Raw genomic sequence first — 25270 nt, forward strand, 5'->3', positions numbered from 1 at the left:
TGATAGGTGGGGGCTGGTGGGGACGGTGGCTGTCGGAGATTGGTAGAGGAGGAGGAGGAGGAGGAGGAGGAGGAGGAGGAGGAAGAGGAAGATGAAGAAGGAGAGAAAAATAATTAATTAAATATATATTTTTAGTTTTTTTATTATTTTTCTTTATTTATTAAAACATTTTTTTAATTTAATATATAAAATGACTAATTTGCCCTTATGTGACCTGACTTAACAAGAATTTTTAATTAGGTTAGATGAAAAGGACAAACGCTGAGGACAAAAAAATCAATTTTAAATATCAAGAGCAACGAATGAAATTTGAGTGAAAGATAAAGTTTAGAAATTCTGTCTCATAGTTTTGAATCACAAACTCAACCGACACATGGGAACAAAAGACAAGTAGAAACGGGTGGGACGAGCTCCATATTGACTTTGTCATCTTATTCATAAACCATCACGTGACACGACCCGTATTCCTACCATCTTACCCAAAAGTCAGATTTGAAAGGAGAAAAAAACATTTGTATAAAAGTTAAAAGTCAGAGACAAATAGTAAATATAACTGTGCAAATCGGTTTTTTGCCATATTTGCACAGTAAGGTAATGAAAATCCACGAGCCATGTTTTCTTTGACACAAAACAGATAGTAAACTTGTTTCTGTTTTTTATTGAATTTTTTTCACGAACTTGTTTCCGTCTTTTTTTAGCAAGTGAAGAGGTATGTACCCGCCTCAACAACGAGTGAGGCGGGTCAACCCACAAGATATGGACAAGAGGCTTGAAATCAAGACATTATGAAGGCACAAAGCCAAAACCTACAGCCGACCCAGCAAACAGATGATCTTTGAGCAAGTCATCGCGAGTGCGGGCCTCCTGAAACCTCCTTTCAGCTGGAGGCACAGAATGAGCCCAGAAGTCCTCACACACACCCATGGACTGAAATGAGCTGTCCTCAGTAATGTTCCATCTCGGGCGGTAGATGTGATCGGCTTCCTGCAAACACAAAGTAATGATCTAAGTCATCAAAACACTAATATGGAAGTCCGCGGAGCGGAGCAAAAACGAACCTATACCTGCGGGGATGAAGCAGAAAAGTCAGCGCCAGCCCCACGAGAAGGCTGCGCCGGAAAATCTCGTGGCGCTGCAGGGCTGGCGCGGCCGCCGTCGGAGTCTTCAACTTCAAACTCCTCATCCTTCTCTGAAACAGGCCTTTTCTCCTGCGACCTAGAACCAAAATCAGTCTCGCGAGCAGGGCTGTGCGCAGGAGGAGGTGAGGGAGGTCTCGACGCCGCCAGGTCGGCGCGTAAAACGGCCTCCTGCTCCTTAGTAATCCCGATGAGGGGAGATTCAGCGCTTGCAGGAGCAGGAGCAGAACCAACGGCGCTGGCACCGGCGCCAGGAGTGCCGCCAGCAGCTTGTACGCCAGCTATGACTCCTATGAAAAAATCAACAAAAAGAAATGGTTCATGACTTGATCTAAAAGAAAGTCAGAAAATAAAAGCGCAATACGTACCTTGGCACAATTCCGTTCGCGAGGCAAACAACGCCATGAAGTCCATTCTACCCTTTTTCGAGGGTAAAACAGGGGACTTCGAAGCGACCTCCGGCGCAGCCTCGGCATCTTGTTGCGCTTGAGGTTGATCCACCAAGGTCGCCGGCTCTACAAACATTTGAGTGAGCAAAGATTCATTAGTAATTCTATCAGAATCGCGCTCATAGAACCATAAAAGATAACCAAAGGATAAGCAAAGTATACCTGTCGAAGGCGCAACGCCGGTTCCCTTTTCCACCGCGCGAAGGGAGGAGGTAGTGGCACCATACCTCGTGTGGACAGGAGGTCTGCCCACTTTTTGAGGCAGGGAAGACAAGGAAAACTTGGTGGTTAACACCTGGGTCTTCTCAAGTCCCTTCGCCTGAGTAGGAGGATCCTGAACAACAGGGGCATCATCTTTCTTCTGCTTCTTACTGGCCCCTGCGCCAGTTTTCCCTTTAGCTTTACGCTTTAGTTGGGGCGCCTCCTCTTCCTCCTCCTCTTCCGCGAGCTCCAGCTCATAGTTCTCAAGCGCGTCTACAATACACGCAACAGAAGTGTTAGCAAAATTTGGTATTATAAAGGCAAATGTATAAGTACAAAGGCTTACCAGGCGCATCGCTGTCAAAGAGAAATCCCAGATCAACAGGGAGGAACATGTCATCGAAGCGATCGGGGAAGCCAACCTCCCCAGCGCCCAGCGCGACGGAGCCACCCTCCATATGCTCATCATAGGCGGCGTGGACATACTCCTTGCTGACTGCACAAAACAAGTCAAATGATATCAGCAAAAAGAATTATATTCGCGCAGAAGTAATGCAATGAGATTAACTTACACAAGCCGTCAACTTGGATAACGGGCTCAGTCGCGCTGTCAGCCCACCTACTGCTCATACCAACCCCCACCAGCGCCTCCTCGCAAATTTTCTTGGCGGGGGATGGTTCAGCAGTCAACTTTTTCACCCAGGCGCCAGTTGGGTTCTTGAAGACGCCCACATCCGCAGGCGCAGAAGAGATCGCGCGCATGGTCATGCGGATGGGGATCACACCAGCCCTGATATAAAAAAACCTCTCAGACCAGTCATGAAGGCTCTTGAATGAAACAGTGCAGCACTTGACCTTCTGACTGCGAGGAATAAATGAGAACCAAGAATCTTGGATCTTGGGCTTATAAAAAAATTGAAAGCGCCGAGGGGTGGGCTCCTCGCGCTGAGATTTGCACATGAACTCAAAATGAGTCATGCGCACGAGTCCAAACGGATGGACTTGGGATATATGAATCCCATAAAACCTAAGCACCGCACCCACAAACCTTGTCATCGGGAGACGAAGGTTGCAGTGGGTGAAAAAATGGCAGTAAAGGGATATATAGCCGGTAGGCGGGTCCGCCGCCGTTTGCCCGGCCGCCGGCAACATGCAGCCATACTCAGGGAGAAAACCCTGAGTATCGATAAGGCTGTCAAAATCGGCCTGCCTCAGTTTGCAGGGGATCTCGTCCCACTTCTTCACTGCTTTGGTCCTCCCTACCTCCTCCGATGAGGCCTCAGCAGCCCTTTTCCCCTTGCCGGTCTTCTTCAATGTGGACATTACTAACGATTTAACACGGCGATGGATAGGGGAGATTGTGTTGTCTGAGCTATCAGATATACAACTGTGAAGACGGACAAAGGATGCTTCTGAAGAACAAAGATCTGGAAGTAGAACAAAGGCAATCGGAATAGTATGAAAGGAAAAAGCTCTGAATAAACAAGAAGATGAAGGATAAAAAACTCAAAGGGGCTGGCTTTTATAGGCCCAGGAGAGAGAAAAATTGGTGCTGATCAAACTTCACGCGCCCCCACTCGCAGCTGTAAGCCAACGCGAGCGCGACACGTGTCCCTGACACTGTTTGAGGGGACACGAAAAGAAACTATACAGGAGCTGCCGGAATTCACGCGCCACCACTCGCAGGTACGGACCAACGCGAGCGCGACACGTGTCCCTGACACTATGTGAGGGGACACGAAAGGCAACTGTAGCACCTCGAGCACACGAAAGGTCTGACACGTCTCCATCGCTGACGCATGTCAGCAACAACCAACCACGTACAGGGACGATTCGTTTTCAACCAAAATGATAGAATTTCGCGCAACGATGAATAATAAGAAGAAACAGACAAACCCCTACTAAAAGAGCAAACTGTTAAGTCTAATATCTATCTTGCCTTGCTCGCGCGAGACAAGACACACATTAGACTGGGGGGGCTTGAAGAGGTATGTACCCGCCTCAACAACGAGCGAGGCGGGTCAACCCACAAGATATGGACAAGTGGCTTGAAATCAAGACATTATGAAGGCACAAAGCCAAAACATACGCGCATGGCGCATATCACATATGCTCACGCATATCACATATGCTCATGTATCACATGCTCAGGCATCATATGCTCAGGCACCACAGATGCTCAGGCATCGCATATGCTCACGCATCACATATGCTCACGCATATCACATATGCGCGTGGCACATCCGCGCGTGGCGCATATCACATGCTCGTGCATATCACATCTGCGCATGAAACATCTGCGCGTGAGAATAAAGAGAAGACCTCGCGCATCCTCAGGATAGGCGCGTATCACACATGCACATAATCAACCTCGTCCTTATCCAAATCAGGATTAGGGCAACCTTGATTGTGCACGTCAGACAACCTTCCAGAAGGTATCTTTTTAAGGAATAAGAATATGCTGATGTTGACAGCTGCCAATGAAAGGTGGACAACTCAGCAAAACCCATGTGCTACCACGTGATTATAACCAATGAAAAAGCACCAGGTGTCCCAAGGACACGTGGCGCAAAGCAATTGGAAGAGGCCAACAAGGCCCTAATTGGGTCTGAGCCCAATCATGGGAAACCCTAGCACTATAAATACCACATCAACTCCACAAGGAGAGACATCCAAAAACATCCAATTACATCCAATTACGGAGTATTCAACTACATTAAGCAATACACTCCAAATTCCTTACTCTCATATTATTATCTTCTCCTACAAACACTTATTCTCACACCGGAGGGTTACCCCAAAGAGGACCCCTCTGTCCCTTTCTGAGGGGTAAGTTTACGGTGCTGTTCATTTTGTAGGTGGAAGAACCCAGATCCCAGTGAACCATCGGTGGAATAGCATAATCACACCCGAGGAAAGTAGATCGTCTACCAGTGAGTCGATCCACGTTTCTTCAGCAAGCATTTTTTGTTTATTTTACTTGTATTACTCATGAAATTTGAACGTTCATCAATTAAAAAGAATAGGCTAGCTTTATCTAAACATGTTAACAACACTGGCATTTGGAGTATGAGTACTCTTTAAAAACAGTGAACCGCAAAGGTCTTTTTTTTCTTAAAAAACAAATGCAATGTTTGTTTTCCGTCAACCACGTTTAATTTAATGCAACATTTTGCTTTTGTAAAGAATAATATAATTTAAATAGGTTTTCTAATTATTTTGAAAGTAATTGCACAAAAGGACAGTGGTTAAGTTGAACGAACATAACAACTACTGTATCGGAATCCCTTTATTAAAGGAAAAAAAAAGATTTTTACGGATCCATATATAAAAGATTTTTAAAGTTTTATATGTAATAAAATATAAATTTGTTAGTATTATTATTATTATTGTTATTTGTGCTTGAATTAAACGCTACATTTTACTCAACATTATGCTATATTACCTAGCATCGTGTTGTACTTTGTGATCCATTATGTATTTCTACCCAACACATATAGCCTTATATCATATACAATTGTCAATTCTCAAAAAAAAAAAAAGTCAAGATAGTGAATATTGTTTAAGACATCAAGACACAAGAATTTTTATGATTTATGTTGTAACCAGTTTTTTTACCCGGCGCAATACGCTGTGACAGCTGGCAAATCACCAACGTTCAAATCCAAACGTCAGTCTAACCGAGCGTCACTACGGTGGGTCGACACGAATTTGATCGGTATCGGATGCGTTCGTTACTGTATACTCATTGGTAAAATTTGAGCTTTAAAACAAAAAAAAAATTAATTCATCAAATTAATATAAAAAAACAAAATATTTGAAACGATGTTTATTTGGTCGGCAAACCCCGACGCTTCCCAAGTGTTGTCGGTCTCGGGCATTGAGGCAATAACTCGACACAAATTTGTTCGGTTTTGATTACGTGTGTTATAGTACCGGAACTAAAAAAACCAAAAAAAAAAATGGAGGTGGACCAATGGCCAATTTGGGGGGTGGGGAGGTCGGTCGGTAAACTTGATCAGCTTTGGTAAAACCCGAGCGTTATCGATCACGGACATTGAGACGGCGAGTCTGCGGTTTCTGTAAGGTTTGTTATGCTACCAGAACTAAAACAAAAATATTACGTTTGATCGGTTTCCTTTACGTTCGTCATAAGAATCGAATAAATAACAAAAACAAAAAACAAAATCACGGACCAATATGATGCTGCCAAGTGTCTCTGTAACGTACTTGCAACACTAAAATTCATAATTATATATATTAGTAATAGTAATTTGTTTGGCTTGTGTGTGTGCACGCTGCCTACTGATGGTGGGGCTTTCCTGGGCTTTCCTTTTAAAATTTGCAAAATAAAAGCATAAAGGATTAGTTATATTTATTTACTGAAACCAAGATATGAAAACAACAGGAAACTGACGAAGGAAAAATTGACTTTCGTCTTGTTGAATAGCTTGTTTATTTGGAAGCAATAAACGATTCCCAATGCACGTCTTAATTCACCGTTTCGACCACGCCATGTACCATGCATTTTGCCATCCCACATTTATATCCTGGAGTGGAATATTTTGTGAGGATCGTATAAAACATTTATAGTGAGAGCACATGTATCTATTAAACTACCTAATAAAGTACAGTTTTAGATGTATAATTGTAAAGATTTGAATGCATCATTATAATCATATATACATATAGAGGTGTGATTTCTTTTTAGAACTCATATGAGTTTTAAAAACTTTAACTACATCATCATACATTTAAAATAATAAAGGGCAATTTAGTTATTGATATTTTTACCTCTTTCTATAAAACATAAAATATTATTTCTTCTCTCTCCACTGGTCTTGTAAGTCATCTTATCTAACTAAAAATTAAAAGTAGTTTATTAGGGAATATGAGTGTTTTATAATATGGAGGTAATTGTTTTATGTATTTCCTTTTTTATTTTGTGCTTTTTATTTGACTTGTCTATGAATTTACTGGATAAAAAATTATTGGGTTTTAATTTCAAACATGAAACCATAAATTAAAGAAGTGGGATTTGTAAGTTTTAGAAAAATATTCACACACTTTATTTCTTTTTTCTTTTTTTAATTTTGTAAATTAGTTAAAACCAACAAAATACTTCAAAGTTGTGATTCAATAAATATATTTTTTTTATAAAACAAGTAGTTAACTTTTACGGTTTCTATAATGGGAGATATGGGTTTAAATCCTATAGTGAAAAAAAAAATTAGTCGTTAAAAAAAAAGATAATTATTAATGTTCTCTGTATTTATAGTGGTTTTGAACATAAGACTACAATTTTTTTTGGTTTAAAATATGGATATCAAATTATGAAGTTCATTTTAATCTTAAACAAGATAAAACGTTCAAATAAAAAAATGAGATTAATTTTTTTTAGTGGCTGTAAATTTTATTCTAAAAGAGACTGGCAAAACGATGTCAAATTTTATTCAAAATGAGGTTAATAATTTACTCTTTCAAATTGTAGTTTTTTTAAATAGATATAGTAATTTAATCTAATTTGAAAATCAGATCCTTTAAATTCTAGTTCAATTTAGTTCTTTTTTTATTTCTTTTATTCTAATTTGATTGAAACTTTGATATATTATTATGGTTATTTCAATTTTTTCTTAATTCACATTTTTTTTTGTGGTGGTATCGTTTTGTCCAAAAACATGCCAAAGTTTGAAATTAAACTACGGAGGAGGTGTATTTTGTGTAATCTATTAAATCCATGTGTTTTGTTGTGTACTTTTTGAATTTTATGTACCTTGTGTATTATATGCAATTGCTAATCTATGTATTTGGTGTATTTCGTGGTTGGAAATTAATGTAATTTAGATAGTGTAATTGGTTTAGATGCAATTAGAGTAATTTGTGTAATTGGTTTAGATGCAATTAGAGTAATTTGTGTAATTGGTTTAGATGTAATTTGGGTAATATACATATGGTATTTGCGTATTGTGTAGTAATTTCGGGTAACTTGTGTACTTGAGGTAATTTTTGTAATTTGTACGGTTTCTGTAATAAAATTAATTTATGTAATTTGGATTAGATTATGGGCTTTATTATTTAAAAATATGGTCAAAAGATAAATAAAATATTAAATTAAAAAAAAAATGATGATAGATATTTTGTCTTTTTGTTGTAAGTGTTTTTACCTTTTTACTCTTTTATCATTAAATATTATTTCATTCTCTCTCATCTCTTAATATTAAATTTTAAATTAATTACAACCACAAAAAACCAATCATTTAATTAAATGTGTGGTTATAATTGAGTTTTTAAAGTTCTTAAAACTCAAACAAGTTCTCAAAATATCCGTTCCCTATATATATATAGGTCATTCATTAGTTAGCCTCAGACAACTTGAGTGTACTATTTTGCGTTATATACAGGAGTTGTAATTGTTTTAGCTCACTATTGTACCTAGTTTGACCGTACTGCACTAATCTAGCAGTTTAAACACGTACATTGTTATAACTGGGTTTGTGTGAGGATTGTAGGAAAAATTTATAGTTAGAGCAGACGTGTCTGTTAAGCTAAATATTGGTTTAGATACATAGTTGTAACAATTTGAACATATCACTATAGATCGTTCATGTGTTTGGCTCGAACAACTTAAGCATTCCATATGAGTTGTTGCAACTGTTTTAGCTCACGGTCATAGTTTAGATGTACCGCTGTAATCTGACAACTTAAAACACAGTGTTATAACTGGTTTGGTGTTTAGATGCACCTTTGTAATCAGCAATTAAGAATATCACTTAAAAATGGTCACTTTTGAATTATATATATACATGTGTTAATATATTTAGTCTTAGTCTTCACTGCACGCCAATTCACATCCCACTTTGCACGTCATCTATTTCTTTTTACATAACATTCGTAACACACATTTAATGCACAAGACACATATCAAAGCATCATTAATTTCCTCTTTCAAACTAGGAGTTCTAAAATAAAATATAAATAATATAAGTTATTACATTGTCATTATAAATGTTATATCTTATATATACTCTTTTGATGCTCTCAAAACCGTTGAGAGACGGACATGTGGTGGTGTCTGATATGCGGAGATACAATCGAGATAAGACCTCCAAGTGGTGGCTTCATCTTTGATCTATAAATCATTTCATCATACGGCCGTCTATAAAATCTCAAAAATGGAATAAAAGATTCCCTACACTTGTCAGCTTTGCTTAAGTGACATTCCTTTTTAGAAAACAAGGCTGGTGAGTGTAGGAATGATGGTTTAGGGGTTTTTGGGTGGTTTACACCCGAGTGGTCCATGACTTGGCTTTTTTGTGGTAACGGGGTTGTTGGGAAGAAGCTTTTTCTCATAGTGTTCATGTTTCTTGTGGTTGGTGATGCAAATGAGTAGGATCGAGCATTGATAGGCGAGATAAGAGCAGACCCTGGTACATTTATAGACGTGGGACCCACTTTGAAGGACGAGTTGTCAGACAAAGTCAGATACCATGGTTTAAGTGTGTCCATATGAGGGGAGATAGTGAACGCAAACCGTGAAGAAGAGCATGCACCAACTTTAGGCTTCGTTGAACCAGATGAAGGATTGAAGCAAAGAGATGCAGCTCGAGGGTATGAAGTGAAGTTATTGAACTCTTGAAAATCATCAAAATCTACCGAAGAGATCATTGTTGTGACCGATGATAACTCAATAAATGCCTTGACACCCTACAATTAACAACATAGTATCATAAATTTAAACATTATAAACAAAATGCATGGATTATTATTTTATATAATATTATGTACCTTCCAAAGATATGGAAAAAGTGAAGGAGGGTCAATGACAAAAGCTTTGTGTAGACGACCAGGATAGTGCTCGCCTATGGTCTTCAGTGCTGCCACCATTATGTTCATAAACCCTGATGCTGACCTGAAAAAGCCTGTGTGCATTTTCCTCACCATTAATTCTTTTGTTTTCTTATGAAATTATTTTCAAAATTATTTTTATTTATGTTTTAACTTTAGATTTTTCTACTAAATATAAAAAAGTTTGAAAATTTTGAAATGTGGCAATTATCCATTGATTTGCTATGGTCAAAAATTGGCCACCTAAAAGTCATTGACTTTAAAATCAATAATTTACAGGACACTAAAGTCACTTCTGGATTATGCGATTCTCTTTTTCGAAAGGATATGTTAAAATATTGTAAGTTACATGTCATTTCAGGTATATTTTCTAAGATTCTAATAGAACCAAAAATAAATATCAAATTCATATCTAAAATACTTCAAATTTCCTATAGACCAATTTAGCATTGTTTTGCTTACACTGAACTGTTATATAAAATAAAAATATTAAAGTTAAAAATACAAAATTAAATATATTTAACTGTGTGACTTTTATTACATAAATACAATATAACTCAAGATTTTAATTATGATATAATTAAACTTAAAAATGAATTCAAAAAACCTATGAAATTAGCTTAACTAAACTAGAACTTCATATCAGTTGCAAAGATTTAAAAGAATAAATTTATACAACAGGTGCCCTTAGTATTAAAATTTTAGATATACTTAAAAAATCATATTGAAAAATGCATTTGTGACATATATATGCCACTTTTGTAAAACAAGATTTAAATAACATGTGTTAATTTTTGTTTCCGTTAAAAGAACAAACGAGGATAGTTCCGGCAATTTCTGAAACAAGTCTGAGAAAGCTTACCGGTTTCCCGACACATAAATCGACATCAAAGTTAGAATTAATTAGGCATTAATTATGTCATCCGGCGTGACATTAATTATGCAATTAAAGTTTAAAAATTTTTAAAAAGATTGTATAAAAATGAAGGAATGGACAAAAAAGCATTTCAGACAGTGAAAAAGAGGGTTTTTGGGAAGGACAACGTTGGGAGAATGTACATTAGTTTCCAACATCCAACTGACGTAAAGTTCATCCACATGTTTTGTCGTAGGATATTTACATGTTTACCCCTAGCAGTTTCATGATTTTACATGTTGTAGTATATAATACGGAAATTATAATTATAATTATAAATAGTAGTATATATGTTTGACATATTGGAAAATATAATATTTAAATATTAAGTTGGTGGAATCTAAATTTAAAACATGTGACTAAGTGTCAAATGTTAAATTTACTTTTATTCAAATGCATAGACTTACTTGCATCAAATAAGACAACCAACTGTTCCACTGATTTTGCCATTGTCTGAATTGCAACCTCCAAAGTGAAAACCAACAAACGGGTGAACCTATGTACAATTCAAAATTAAAAATATATATTGAGAATAAATACATAACTAATATATAACATGGAATTATGTCAAGTCATGAAAATAATTAGTAGCTTTGGGTTGGCTAGTGTAATCAGTTTAAAATCCATATTGTCTCCTGTATGACATTATCTGTTTTATGTAAACTTGTATTTGAGTGTTGTACTAAAACTAAACAAAGTTAACACATTTTATAAAAGTTAGAAATAAAAAAAAATTGTATAGAACTTTATGTGTTTAACCCTCAACATTATAACTTTATGACAATAAGTATATAACCCACAGCTTCTTTACAAACCGTTTACAACTCATTCACAACCTGTTAAATCGTTTAGATAAATAGTTTAAATATGTACACATATATTAGACTAGTAACATACTGCTTTTGTGAGCGAATTTTGAGATAATCTTGCTTGATCCGGAAAATCTGCAACAAAAACATGAATTAGTAGAGAGTATACACATATTCACATTTATAATTGTCACATAAACATCTTAAACCTTGCATTAGAGATAACTTAATCAAGATATACTTAGTTACTTACCACCACAGGTCGAGAATGGTCATCATGACCAGCTACATAAGCCATACCATCAGCTATCTCTCCAGCAACCTCATCAGCAATAAGCTCATCTGCAATTTACCATAGCCAAAAGTAAAAACATAGATTAAAATCTACTTTAGTCATGATCAAAGCTACTTTAATGGCGAAAGTAATTAACTCAAGGTAAGATTCTCTCGAGTGTTTGAACATACAAAGCAAAAATACATGTATAAAAAGGGGAGATTCAAATATTCAATTATTAAAAAGGTAAATTCAAACTTTACAGAGAAATAATTGCATATCATGTGTAATCATATTATAATCACAACCACAAGTTCAATATTATATCCTTGTTTTACAATCTTCACACTCCAAAAGCAGGAGTTACTTTTGGAAATTATCTGTAAAACTATTTTTTTTCCTCTAAAAAGCATAACGTAATCCAATAAAAAAGAACTAAATAATTGTCACATGTAATAATTTACTTTTCAAAATAAACTGATTCCTGTTCTTTAATTTTAAAAATTTCAAAATTAAAAAACACGAATCAATGAAAAAAAAGAGAGGCAAAATTATACCGACGCCGAGGCTTTCTCTCCACGAGAGTGATGCTCGAAGCTGCTTCGCAGCTTTCTTCACATTTTCGCCTTTCACTTTCAAAAACCTCCTTACACAAGCTTCATTACAAAATTTTTCCTGTAAATGAATACGCATTAGAGATCTAAGACGACGTTGCATCAAATATATGATGAATGATAATATATACATACATATATATACCTGTTTGAGAGTGAGGGGAGAAGGTTTTCTAACGAGTTGAAGAACAGCTTCAACTCGGTTCTTCTCGTTCTGCGTTTGCCGGATTTGAGCAAACGCAGAACGAGAAGAATTGTAGTCTTTGTTTGTCATGTTTGAAGGTGGAAGTGCGATTAATTAATATTGGAAGAAACACAAGGAGGAACAGAACAGAGATTGTGTAATGTGACTTCAGTTTCACGCATTCATTACAACCTCTCCATGATGTTTTACTTCAAATGCAGTTACAGATGGTGTGTGAGAGAGAGTGTGTGTGGTGTTGGAGGGTGTGGGTGATGTATATATAACCGTAACGGAGTTTGGTTGTGTGAAGTGTGAACTGAAACACGTCAACAGTGTGAGGGGGTCAAAATGGTAGATTCATAACGGCAATGTTGGGACTTGTTTTCACTTTTTACATTGAAACTTCAAATGTCTAAATAGAAGGATTGCAATTTGGGCTTTTCTTTATTTTATTCTTTAATTTGTATATTTAATAAGAAATTTATATGTTAGACGACTTGTTGTGAGGCTTCGTTAGATCTGGATTCGTTCTCTAATATTGTATTGTATCATGCCGACTGGACACTCTAGGATTCGGATAAAGCACATGCTCGTTCACTTGACCCTTTTGTTGATAAAGCTCCTGCTCACGAGCCAATTTCCCAAGCATTCCATTCCAGTTTGCCCATTAACACTCGCGAGTGGGCTAGCGCTTGCTCCTTCATCGCCCCCCCCCCCCTCGGGGGAGGGGGGGGATGGAGGGGGGAGGGGGCTAACACCTGTTGCAGTGTTCAATAGTGACGCTGCAAGAAGCCACCCATCGCACCCCTGTTGAAGCTTCGACAACGTATAGTCTTAGGAATTTAGATTCTTATAATAATATATCAAGATTTTTTAAGGATATTGAATGTAGATGAATAAGTTTTTTTAACTGGTCGGATTTTTGAACTTTTTTAATGTGTCAGGTTTCGATTTTTTAAGCTTTAAAGGTGATTTTATCAGGTTGATTCTTTCTTTGACGAGTTTAGCAAAAATATATTGTATTGATGTATTTAGCCCTCTCTAAATGCTAGACAAATATTAAAATTTCGAACTCATATTAATATATTCTTTTTTGTTTTCTTGACCATGAAGAGGTCCTAAACAGAAATACACAAAACTAGCGAGCTCGAACTAGGTGCATTTGTAAGCCCTAAATCTACGGAATTCTGACCGGCCAAGAATTAAGTCATAACCATTTATCGAAATCGAAGATAAACATGCAATAAAAGCCGAAAGCACGATAATGAAACCGAAGCAACCGAAAGTGCGTTAAAGAACCCGAAACGATTGAACTTCTCGAACTATAATTAAAGCAAAATCTAACTAACAAGATTGAAAAAATTATAATTTGGTTAAAGGGATATTGTATTATTTTAATATATTTTATTAGCATTTTATGGCATTTTGAATTATAATATTATATTCAAATTTTAACGGAATTTTTAACGAACTATTTTTAATATTTGTGACATTTGTCAATTTTCGATTCGTGTTCGTATTGTAAACCTGACCCGTTGGGTCGTTTCGATGTATTAAATATATTTTAATAAAGTGATTCCCGACATTTAATGTTCTTTATTCGTTGTTCGTTGTTATGTTTATAAATTCCCGAACCTTAACGTTAATCGAGCCGCGTGAGTAAAAGGCGTAAATAATCCAAAACCGAAGACCTTATAATATAAAGTTTGGGCAAAAAGTGTAAACTCTAAAAACTTATTATAGCTTAAAAGATATTAAACATCATTTAAAATGTTTATGAAACTGCAGGGTCCAAAGTGTAAATAATATTTAAATTATATTAATAAATAAACCCATCCCTATCCCGTCCCCCCCCCCCACCTCACGTTTTTCCGGGCGCCGGAGGTAACCCAAACACCACCAAACTTCGTCGTTTTAACAAAATAAATATGTAAACGCGTTTCTCCGTCAATATAAAACATTAACCAACAAGTTAATTGCGTTTATTCGCCGTAAATAGACCCGTAATGGTCGCCGGAAAATCAAATCAACGAATTAATGTGAAGACGCTCCTCCACCTAGTATAAATAGACGCCTAAACTCATAAACAACTCGCTCATTCCTCTCAATCCCCCTCTAATACACCGATTTGTCTGTAATTGGGAGCTTTCTTGTTACTTTTCCGGCAACTGGGTTTCGGTCAAAACAAAACCTTATAAGGTAATTAATATATGCTTGTTAATGTCGTTACACCAATAAACAAAACCCCTAGTCTAATTATAACGAACATGGAACAGAAACCCAATTGATAAATTAGGGTTTATGTTCTTGAAGATGAAGAAGATGAAGTTGAACATCTGTTTAAAGTAAACTGTTTCCATAACTTCATTGAATTGCTTCCTAGTCCAACTGGTTAAATCGTTAACATTGTAAACATGAGACCCGGGTTAGAAACCCGGGTCAAGCGTTTTTTTTTTTCTTTTTGTGTTGGGCCCTGTATTGTTATTATTATTATTATTAAAATCCATTTCAAAGCTAATGGTATATTTAAGTATTAAAAACCATACTATAAATGAATATTGTCACCAGAGCAGTTGGATAACACCCAGAACTTATACCACCAAGACCCGGGTTCGAAACCCGGGTCAATCGCATATTTTTTTTATTAAACATTTTTCCAGTTTATTATTAATTAATAAAACATTTTAATCAATTAATAATCATAATAAATTTATAAAAACCTTTTTAAATTAAATAAAAATTATGTAAATTAACTATAAATATATCTCACCATTTTACGTATAAATATCAAGGTTCTCGTTTTCATAAGTCGTTATTAAAAATCGTGTAATAATCGCAAAGTAAACTTTAATTCTCTAAAAAAATCGTTTTGTTAAAGCAACAATTATATTTTCGACTTGTAAACAATAGTTCAAGCTTTTCGAACATATAAACTTTGTTTTCTCGCCATTAAAGTGCTTAAATTGTACTAATAACCAAGTTGTCGTTAAAACATAAATAATAATATAATAATCTAAGAGCCATAAGATTCGTAATAAAATAATAACTATCTTCTAAAACTATCATACAATTAAACAACCTTAAAATCCCGATGGAATAGCCGTTAAAAGTCATGTTTATTCTTATTTATAGTTCGTACGGATTGATTGCTTCGGTTCCTTTGACGCCTTCAAGTTATTCTTATTCCTTTTTCACTTCAATTACTAAGGTGAGTTTTTCACCACCCCGTTTTAATGTTTTAATGTTTTGGGGTAGCATATGTATCCTTATAAAGATTCAAGTGTTATTTCTTCTATTACAAAACTACAATTCGTATATGGACTTGTGTGTTACTTGTATTACTTGCACGAATATTACTTGCACGATTGGGAAGCCTCATTAAGTATGATCATACGCCCCCCTTTGCACTCCGGTCCATTTGTATCGAGTGGAAAAGGGCCTCATGATCCAAGTACGTTGGTTGTCACCAATTGGAAAGGACCTTACTTGCGCGATTATCCAAGTACGTTGGTTGTACCAACTGGAAAGGACTTACTTGCTCGTTTACCGCATATCTATGAATTGTATGGTTTTTATGTACGTATTTAAACTGTGGAAACTCACCTGCTATATTTATAGCTGACCATATTTTATACATATCTTACAGGTACCGTGATTAGAGGTTGAAGTATTGAAGACACTTAGATTACTTAGGGTATTTCAATAAAAGAACTATTGTTATGGTTATGTTTGGTTTGAACTTGTATTGTTACTTTCGAACTTGTGTTACTTGGCTTATTAAATGAATTAATGCTATTATGGTCACTTAATAGTGCCACGTGTGTTTGAGCAATCTGTACGTCACACTCGGGCGTTTCCGCTTAAGCCGGGGTGTTACAGATTGGTATCAGAGCCGTGGCTATAAGATAGGACATTAGACGTAGTGTTCTAGTTTAGCTATAGCTTAATTGTTTAAATTATTTAGGTTGCATGATTAGAAAATTATGTGGGCCTTTATTTGATTGTTTGAACGCACTTACTATTATTGCTATATTGCTTAATTCGTTTACGCCTCATGTACACAAAGCACACACAAGTCCAAGGCTTATGCCTAAAAGCAAAAAAAAATTTTCAAAATTTTCAAATTATGGTGTTCCGATAATTCTCTGCATAAAGATGACTCGTCGTGGCGGGTATGTACTAACTAGAAGGGGGACGTGCTTGTTTCCCGAACTCTTGACACCAAGGTTCATGAAACCTAAGGATAAGCAATGCGCATAAATCTCAATCAGCCGCGGGACCTGGTTGCTTACTTGGAGAGTTCGGGAAGGGCATGAAACTTATTAGGCCAAAGCATACTACACCAAACGCCATACGATTCACCACTTCATGTTTTCAGCCGTGATCATGTCCTCTTTGTGATAAGGATATGGTTGCACTCTTAGGGGTCATACAAGTCATGGTGGTTCATGCAACGTGTGACTCCGACCCTCTATGTTTTACACTGTGTTTTAACCGAAAGTCTGTCAAGTCGTGGTGATACACGAATAGCCAGCTTTTGGTTCGATTTACTTTCGAAATTTCGATGTTGTGTTGGAACACAAGAGTCCATGGTGGTTCATGAAAAACTCTAAGTTTCTTACAACACTTATTGTATTTATGATTTTTATATTTTAACAAATGTTACAAAAGATTTATTTTCTTTATGTATATCATGCACTATTCCAAGTCTCACGATTTTCGTCACCCTTGTTCGCAGAATGGCTTCCCGCAACCTTAAGCGTCGATCATCTAGCAGCAAGATGACCTCCCAGATTACCAAGCACTTGACAGCGGTCCTCCCTAATATCATGACCCAGATGCACCAGAACATCATGGCCAACGTTAACCCTCCTCCTCCCCCACCTTCAGCTCTCGTTGTAACCTACAAGAACTTTACTGATGCCAAACCTAACAAATTTAATGGAACTCAAGGTGCCACTGCCCTACTTCAGTGGTACGAAAAGATGGAAAGCGTGTTTTACCAAATTGAATGTCCTGATGATAAGCGAACCCGATTCGCTACAGGTATGTTCGAGGAAGGCGCACTTACATGGTGGGTCAAGGAAAAGTCGACCCGTGGTGTTGAAGCTGCCATGGCCTTGCCATGGAACGAATTGAAGGATCTTATGACCCAAGAGTTTGTCCTCCAAACGAGCTCATGAACTTGGAGGCTGAGTTTTGGAACCTCAAACAAGAGGGCGGTGAGCACTTGGCTTACACCACCCGTTTCAACGAGTTGAGCGTGCTAGTAACGCATCTTGTTACCCCTACCTCGCGTGCCATCGAGAAATACATTAGGGGACTACCAAGACAAATCCAAGATAGTGTCTTTAGTAGTTCGCCTAAGGAACTTGGCGATGCGATTAAACTAGCCGCAACCCTAACCGACAACCATGTCAAAGCCGGGACTTTGACATTAAAATCATCCAAGAAACCGATCGAAAGACCCGCTGCTGAACCCAAAGAACCCAAACCCGAATCATCCAAACCCGCATACTCCTCCCACAGCCGCAACAAGAAATGCAAGAACTACGCGCTAACCCAACAACCCGCACCTTCAACCCAAGCCAACCCCATGCCACCTCTCAAGAAACCCTATGACGGACCTCACCCGTTTTGTAGCACCTGCCAACGTCACCATCCCGCCTATGCCTCTTGCCGACAATGCACCCGTTGCAACCGTTACGGGCATCTTAGCCCCAGTTGTCGTGAAACCACCATAGTGGCTCCCCCGAGGGCTGCTCAACCAAATCCCCGACCCGTGCCATATGCCCAACCCGTTAACCAAATGCGGGCTTGCTATAATTGTGGTGAACTTGGCCACTTTCGTAGTGCGTGTCCACGACTCGCAAACGTGAACACACTTCGGCTGGCTCCTGCCCACAATTCCAGCTCCAAGCTTACCAAGCCTACCAAGCGATTCAGCCTCAAGTTCCTCAATTGATGGCTAATCAAGCTCCACCACTGCTAGCTATTCAAGCACCTGCACTTCATGAGGCTCAAGCCGCTCAAGTCACTCAAGCCGTTCAAGCTCCTCAAGATAACCGTGGGCGTGCTTTCATGATGAATGCCCACCAAGCGCAACAAAATGGCGATGTGGTGAACGGTACGTTTCTTGTAGACGACTACTTTGCTACCATTTTATTTGATACAGATGCCGATATGAGTTTTGTGTCTTTTGAATTTGAGTCCTTGCTTGTTAAGCCCCGATCTAGACTTAAGAGCTCATACACCGTTGAAGTAGCGAATGGTAAATCCGTGACGATCGACTCTGTTATTCGAGGTTGCAAGATAAATCTTAATGGCCACACGTTCTCAATCGACCTCATCCCGATGCAATTGGGAAGTTTCGACATCATAGTAGGCATGGATTGGTTGTCCTCTCACCCTGCCGAAATTGTTTGCTTCGAGAAGATAATTCGTATTCCGATTGCCGATGGTCAAACCCTTTGTGTTATTGGTGAAAAGCCTTCTCCTTCGAGTCTTAACCTCATAACGTGTTATCAAGCCCAAACATACTTGCGCAAGAAGTATGTAGCGTTCGTGGCTCACGTTGTTGAAAAGAAGGAGAAAAAGATTGAAGACATTCCGGTTGTTCGTGAGTATCCCGTAGTGTTTCCCGATGACGTTTCTGGTCTTCCTCCCGTTCGAGAAGTCAAGTTCCGCATCGATCTTGTGCCTGGTGCAACTCCGATTGCGAAGGCTCCTTACCGTCTTGCACCCTCCGAGATGCAAGAATTGTCTACCCAACTCCGAGAACTTTCGGAAAAATGGTTCATTCGCCCTAGTTCGTCTCCATGGGGCGCACCCGTTTTATTCGTCAAGAAGAAAGATGGTTCCTTCCGTATGTGTATTGACTACCGCGAGCTCAACAAGCTTACGGTCAAGAATCGTTACCCCTTGCCTCGCATCGACGATCTCTTCGATCAACTTCAAGGAGCTTTTTGCTTCTCCAAGATTAATCTTCGTTCGGGTTATCATCAACTACGCGTGCATGAAGATGACGTACCCAAGACCGCCTTTCGGACTCGATACGAACATTATGAGTTTAGGGTTATGCCCTTTGGGTTAACCAATGCCCCCGCGGTATTCATGGACCTCATGAACCGCGTGTGCAAGCCATACTTAGACAAATTCGTGATTGTCTTTATTGATGATATCCTCATATATTCTAAGTCCAAAACGAGCATACAAAGCACCTTCATTCCATCCTTGATCTCTTGAGGAATGAACAACTTTACGCGAAGTTCTCGAAGTGTGAATTCTGGTTGAGCGAAATTCCGTTCTTGGGACACATAGTAAACGAAAAAGGTATTCATGTTGACCCCGTCAAAGTTGAAGCCATCAGGAATTGGAAGACACCAACCTCTCCTACTGAAGTTCATTCGTTTCTTGGTCTCGCGGGTTATTATCGTCGCTTCATCCTTAATTTTTCCAAGATTGCTTTGCCCCTAACCGCTTTGACTCACAAAGATAAGCCTTTCGTGTGGGGGCCAAAGCAAGATGAAGCATTCCAAACTCTCAAACGTATGCTTTGCGATGCGCCGATCCTTGCTCTTCCTGAGGGCAACGAGGACTTTGTTATCTATTGCGATGCTTCTAATCAAGGCCTTGGTTGTGTCCTTATGCAACGAGGTAAAGTCATCGCCTACGCTTAACGGCAACTCAAAGTTCATGAAAGGAATTACACAACGCTTGATCTCGAGCTCGGTGCTGTGGTTTTTGCGTTAAAAATTTGGAGACATTACCTTTATGGCAAAAAATGTGTGGTATTTACCGACCACAAGAGTCTTCAACACATTTTTGACCAAAAGTATTTAAATATGCTGCAACGTCGATGGGCCGAATTACTTAGTGATTACGACTGCGAAATTCGCTACCACCCCGGTAAAGCGAATGTTGTAGCCGATGCCCTTAGCCGAAAAACTCATGTGAAATCTATCTTGCTTCATAGTGTGACCGTCCAAACCGATCTCCAACTCCGAATCTTTGAAGCTCAACATGTCTCTGTCACCGAGGGTAATATGCACGACGAAATGTCTTGTGGCGCTGAGCTTCAACTCGAAACTAAGCGCAATGGTTTGTTGTATTACCTTAATCGTTTGTGGGTTCCCAATCGTGACGATCTTCGTACTTTCATCATGGACGAAGCTCATAAGTCGTGATATTCCATTCATCCCGGTGCGGATAAGATGTATTTCGACTTACGGTCCATATTTTGGTGGCCTGGTATGAAGAAAGACATTGCATTGTACGTCGCAAGGTGCCTTAATTGCGCTAAAGTTAAGGCCGAGCATCAGCGACCATCTGGTTTACTCGTGCAACCACACATCCCGATTTTGAAATGGGAAGATGTGACCATGGATTTCGTGTTTAAACTTCCAACCACTCGAAACCGCCACGATGGAATTTGGGTTATTGTTGACCGTTTGACTAAGTCCGCGCACTTCATTCCGATCAATGAAAAATTCTCGGTTGATCAACTCGCTCAAATCTATGTTCAACGTATCGTGTGTCGTCATGGTGTACCCTTGCGTATTATTATTTCCGATCGTGATAGTCGTTTTACTTGTCACTTTTGGGAATCTTTGCAAACCGCGTTGGGAACTCGTTTGAACCTTAGTACCGCCTATCATCCTCAAACCGATGGGCAATCCGAGCAGATGATTCAAACGCTTGAGGATATGCTTAGGTCTTGTGTTTTGGATTTTGGTGGAAACTGGGATTCTCATCTTCATCTGATTGAGTTCTCCTACAATAACAGTTTTCATACAAGCATCGGTATGGCTCCATTCGAAGCACTCTATGGTCGTACGTCTCGTTCTCCGATTTGTTGGAATGATATTGGTGAAACCCAAATCACCGGCCCTGAACTTGTCCAAGAGACCACTGATCGAATCGCACAAATTCGACAAAATCTCTTAACCGCTCGTAGTCGCCAAAAGAGCTACGCGGATAATCGTCGACGACCTCTCTAGTTCAGCGTTGGTGATCGTGTTATTCTCAAGGTATCTCCTTGGAAGGGTGTTGTTCGTTTCGGTAAGAAAGGCAAACTTTCTCCTCGATATGTTGGACCTTTCAAAATTCTCAATCGTGTTGGTAGCATGGCCTATACTCTTGAACTTCCGTAAGAACTCGCGAATATTCATCCGATGTTCCATGTGTCGAACCTTAAGAAATGCTTAGCCGAGGAGAATCTCCACATACCACTTGACGAAGTGCGCATTGATGAATCTATGCATTTTGTTGAGAAGCCGGTGGAAATTATGGACCGCATGGACAAAGAGACCAAACGTAGCCGCATACCTTGGTAAAGGTTCGTTGGGAATCTAAACGAGGCGCTGAATTTACTTGGGAGCGGGAAGACCAAATGCGAACTAAGTATCCCCATTTATTTGATACAGATTCTTAAACCTAATTTCGGGACGAAATTTTCAAAAGTAGTGAATGCTGTGACATTTGTCAATTTTCGATTCGTGTTCGTATTGTAAACCCGACCCGTTGGGTCGTTTCGATGTATTAAATATATTTTAATAAAGTGATTCCCGACATTTAATGTTCTTTATTCGTTGTTCATTGTTATGTTTATAAATTCCCGAACCTTAACGTTAATCGAGCCGCGTGAGTAAAACGCGTAAATAATCCAAAACCGAAGACCTTATAGAATAAAGTTTGGGCAAAAAGTGTAAACTCTAAAAACTTATTATAGCTTAAAAGATATTAAACATCATTTAAAATGTTTATGAAACTGCAGGGTCCAAAGTGTAAATAATATTTAAATTATATTAATAAATAAACCCAACCCTATCCCGTCCCCCCCCCCCCCACCTCACGTTTTTCCGGGCGCCGGAGGTAACCCAAACACCACCAAACTTCGTCGTTTTAACCAAATAAATATGTAAACGCGTTTCTCCGTCAATATAAAACATTAACCAACAAGTTAATTGCGTTTATTCGCCGTAAATAGACCCGTAATGGTCGCCGGAAAATCAAATCAACGAATTAATGTGAAGACGCTCCTCCACCTAGTATAAATAGACGCCTAAACTCATAAACAACTCGCTCATTCCTCTCAATCCCCCTCTAATACACCGATTTGTCTGTAATTGGGAGCTTTCTTGTTACTTTTCCGGCAACTGGGTTTCGGTCAAAACAAAACCTTATAAGGTAATTAATATATGCTTGTTAATGTCGTTACACCAATAAACAAAACCCCTAGTCTAATTATAACGAACATGGAACAGAAACCCAATTGATAAATTAGGGTTTATGTTCTTGAAGATGAAGAAGATGAAGTTGAACATCTGTTTAAAGTAAACTGTTTCCATAACTTCATTGAATTGCTTCCTAGTCCAACTGGTTAAATCGTTAACATTGTAAACATGAGACCCGGGTTAGAAACCCGGGTCAAGCGTTTTTTTTTTTTTTTTTTGTGTTGGGCCCTGTATTGTTATTATTATTATTATTAAAATCCATTTCAAAGCTAATGGTATATTTAAGTATTAAAAACCATACTATAAATGAATATTGTCACCAGAGCAGTTGGATAACACCCAGAACTTATACCACCAAGACCCGGGTTCGAAACCCGGGTCAATCGCATATTTTTTTTATTAAACATTTTTCCAGTTTATTATTAATTAATAAAACATTTTAATCAATTAATAATCATAATAAATTTATAAAAACCTTTTTAAATTAAATAAAAATTATGTAAATTAACTATAAATATATCTCACCATTTTACGTATAAATATCAAGGTTCTCGTTTTCATAAGTCGTTATTAAAAATCGTGTAATAATCGCAAAGTAAACTTTAATTCTCTAAAAAAATCGTTTTGTTAAAGCAACAATTATATTTTCGACTTGTAAACAATAGTTCAAGCTTTTCGAACATATAAACTTTGTTTTCTCGCCATTAAAGTGCTTAAATTGTACTAATAACCAAGTTGTCGTTAAAACATAAATAATAATATAATAATCTAAGAGCCATAAGATTCGTAATAAAATAATAACTATCTTCTAAAACTATCATACAATTAAACAACCTTAAAATCCCGATGGAATAGCCGTTAAAAGTCATGTTTATTCTTATTTATAGTTCGTACGGATTGATTGCTTCGGTTCCTTTGACGCCTTCAAGTTATTCTTATTCCTTTTTCACTTCAATTACTAAGGTGAGTTTTTCACCACCCCGTTTTAATGTTTTAATGTTTTGGGGTAGCATATGTATCCTTATAAAGATTCAAGTGTTATTTCTTCTATTACAAAACTACAATTCGTATATGGACTTGTGTGTTACTTGTATTACTTGCACGAATATTACTTGCACGATTGGGAAGCCTCATTAAGTATGATCATACGCCCCCCTTTGCACTCCGGTCCATTTGTATCGAGTGGAAAAGGGCCTCATGATCCAAGTACGTTGGTTGTCACCAATTGGAAAGGACCTTACTTGCGCGATTATCCAAGTACGTTGGTTGTACCAACTGGAAAGGACTTACTTGCTCGTTTACCGCATATCTATGAATTGTATGGTTTTTATGTACGTATTTAAACTGTGGAAACTCACCTGCTATATTTATAGCTGACCATATTTTATACATATCTTACAGGTACCGTGATTAGAGGTTGAAGTATTGAAGACACTTAGATTACTTAGGGTATTTCAATAAAAGAACTATTGTTATGGTTATGTTTGGTTTGAACTTGTATTGTTACTTTCGAACTTGTGTTACTTGGCTTATTAAATGAATTAATGCTATTATGGTCACTTAATAGTGCCACGTGTGTTTGAGCAATCTATACGTCACACTCGGGCGTTTCCGCTTAAGCCGGGGTGTTACAATATTATTTGATTAATAATCTATTGTTAATATGGGAATTACGAAGACGATTTTTATCGGAATTTTATCTTGAATATCATCAATTTAGCGAATTATAAAGTTAATGAAAAGAAATTATATATTAGCATTTATATTATTTAAATATTATTTCAAATAATAATTTATTATTAGTATGAGAATTTTATTATATTTACGAAGTATCGGTTTTAACAATATAATTTTATCTCGTATAACATCAATTGGCGTATTTAATATATGGTATTAACAAAACGGATATAATAATGTTATATTATCGGGTTTTACGAAACGTACGAATGTGAAAAAGTTGGTTTTTGAATGAAAATGATAAAATTTAGTTTACATATAATTTTATTAAATTTAAAATGATTTTATTTGATTTAATGTATTTAATATAATGTTTAACAATTTAATAAAGGAAAAATGATTTGTAAAAAAAATAAAACTTAAAGTGGCCAGACCCGGATTCAAACCCGACCTAGGTCTCATATACCATAGTCATATGAACTAACCAATTGGACTAGAATGAAAACTGGTTTAAGAGTGGAAATAAATTTATATAAATTAACTCTCATGTTCATCTTCAACTTCAAATCCCGATTATTTTAAATAGTAAATTAACAAATATATATATATTCATGTGTTCACAAATTATTTCGTATAATCAAGTTATTTTTATCTAAAGAAATTTCATTTTAAATGGATTATTACCAATATCATTATCATTATTATTATTATTAGTACTATTAACAATATTATTATTAACATTACTTACTATTATTATTATTAATAATATTATTATTACTATCATTATTATTAGTAGTAGTACTATTACTACTATGATTAATATTATTGTCATTTTTACTACTATTATTTTTATTAACATTACTATTGATATTCTTATTAATATTATTGTTATTCCAAATAAATCTTTAAAACAAAATAAATCAATATCTC

At 37.2% G+C, this 25270-nt stretch overlaps 1 protein-coding gene across 1 annotated transcript; it reads right to left on the reverse strand.

Annotated features, from left to right (window-relative positions):
• Positions 1 to 8667: 8667 nt before the first annotated feature.
• On the reverse strand, positions 8668 to 12525 carry LOC143637614 (uncharacterized). The gene is made up of 7 exons (XM_077104986.1): positions 12390 to 12525; positions 12188 to 12305; positions 11610 to 11698; positions 11445 to 11491; positions 10955 to 11043; positions 9572 to 9705; positions 8668 to 9490 (listed from the first exon to the last, which is right to left on the reverse strand). The coding sequence occupies exons 1-7, from the start codon at positions 12516 to 12518 to the stop codon at positions 8825 to 8827; spliced, it is 1272 nt and encodes a 423-aa protein (XP_076961101.1). The 5' UTR covers positions 12519 to 12525; the 3' UTR covers positions 8668 to 8824.
• Between the last annotated feature and the right edge of the window lie 12745 nt (positions 12526 to 25270).

Source organism: Bidens hawaiensis, unplaced genomic scaffold (genome assembly GCF_021521415.1).
Source record: "Bidens hawaiensis isolate Kalapana, Puna unplaced genomic scaffold, B.hawaiensis_p1.1 tig00000055_1, whole genome shotgun sequence".
NCBI lineage: Eukaryota > Viridiplantae > Streptophyta > Magnoliopsida > Asterales > Asteraceae > Bidens > Bidens hawaiensis.

Coding starts and splice junctions, on each gene's coding strand:
- LOC143637614 (XM_077104986.1), bottom strand. CDS start 12,518: ATGACAAACAAAGACTACAATTCTTCTCGTTCTGCGTTTGCTCAAATC. Junction 9,706..10,954: donor GGTTGTCTTATTTGATGCAA/GTAAGTCTATGC, acceptor AAATGCACACAG/GCTTTTTCAGGTCAGCATCA. Junction 9,491..9,571: donor TTTTTCCATATCTTTGGAAG/GTACATAATATT, acceptor TGTTAATTGTAG/GGTGTCAAGGCATTTATTGA.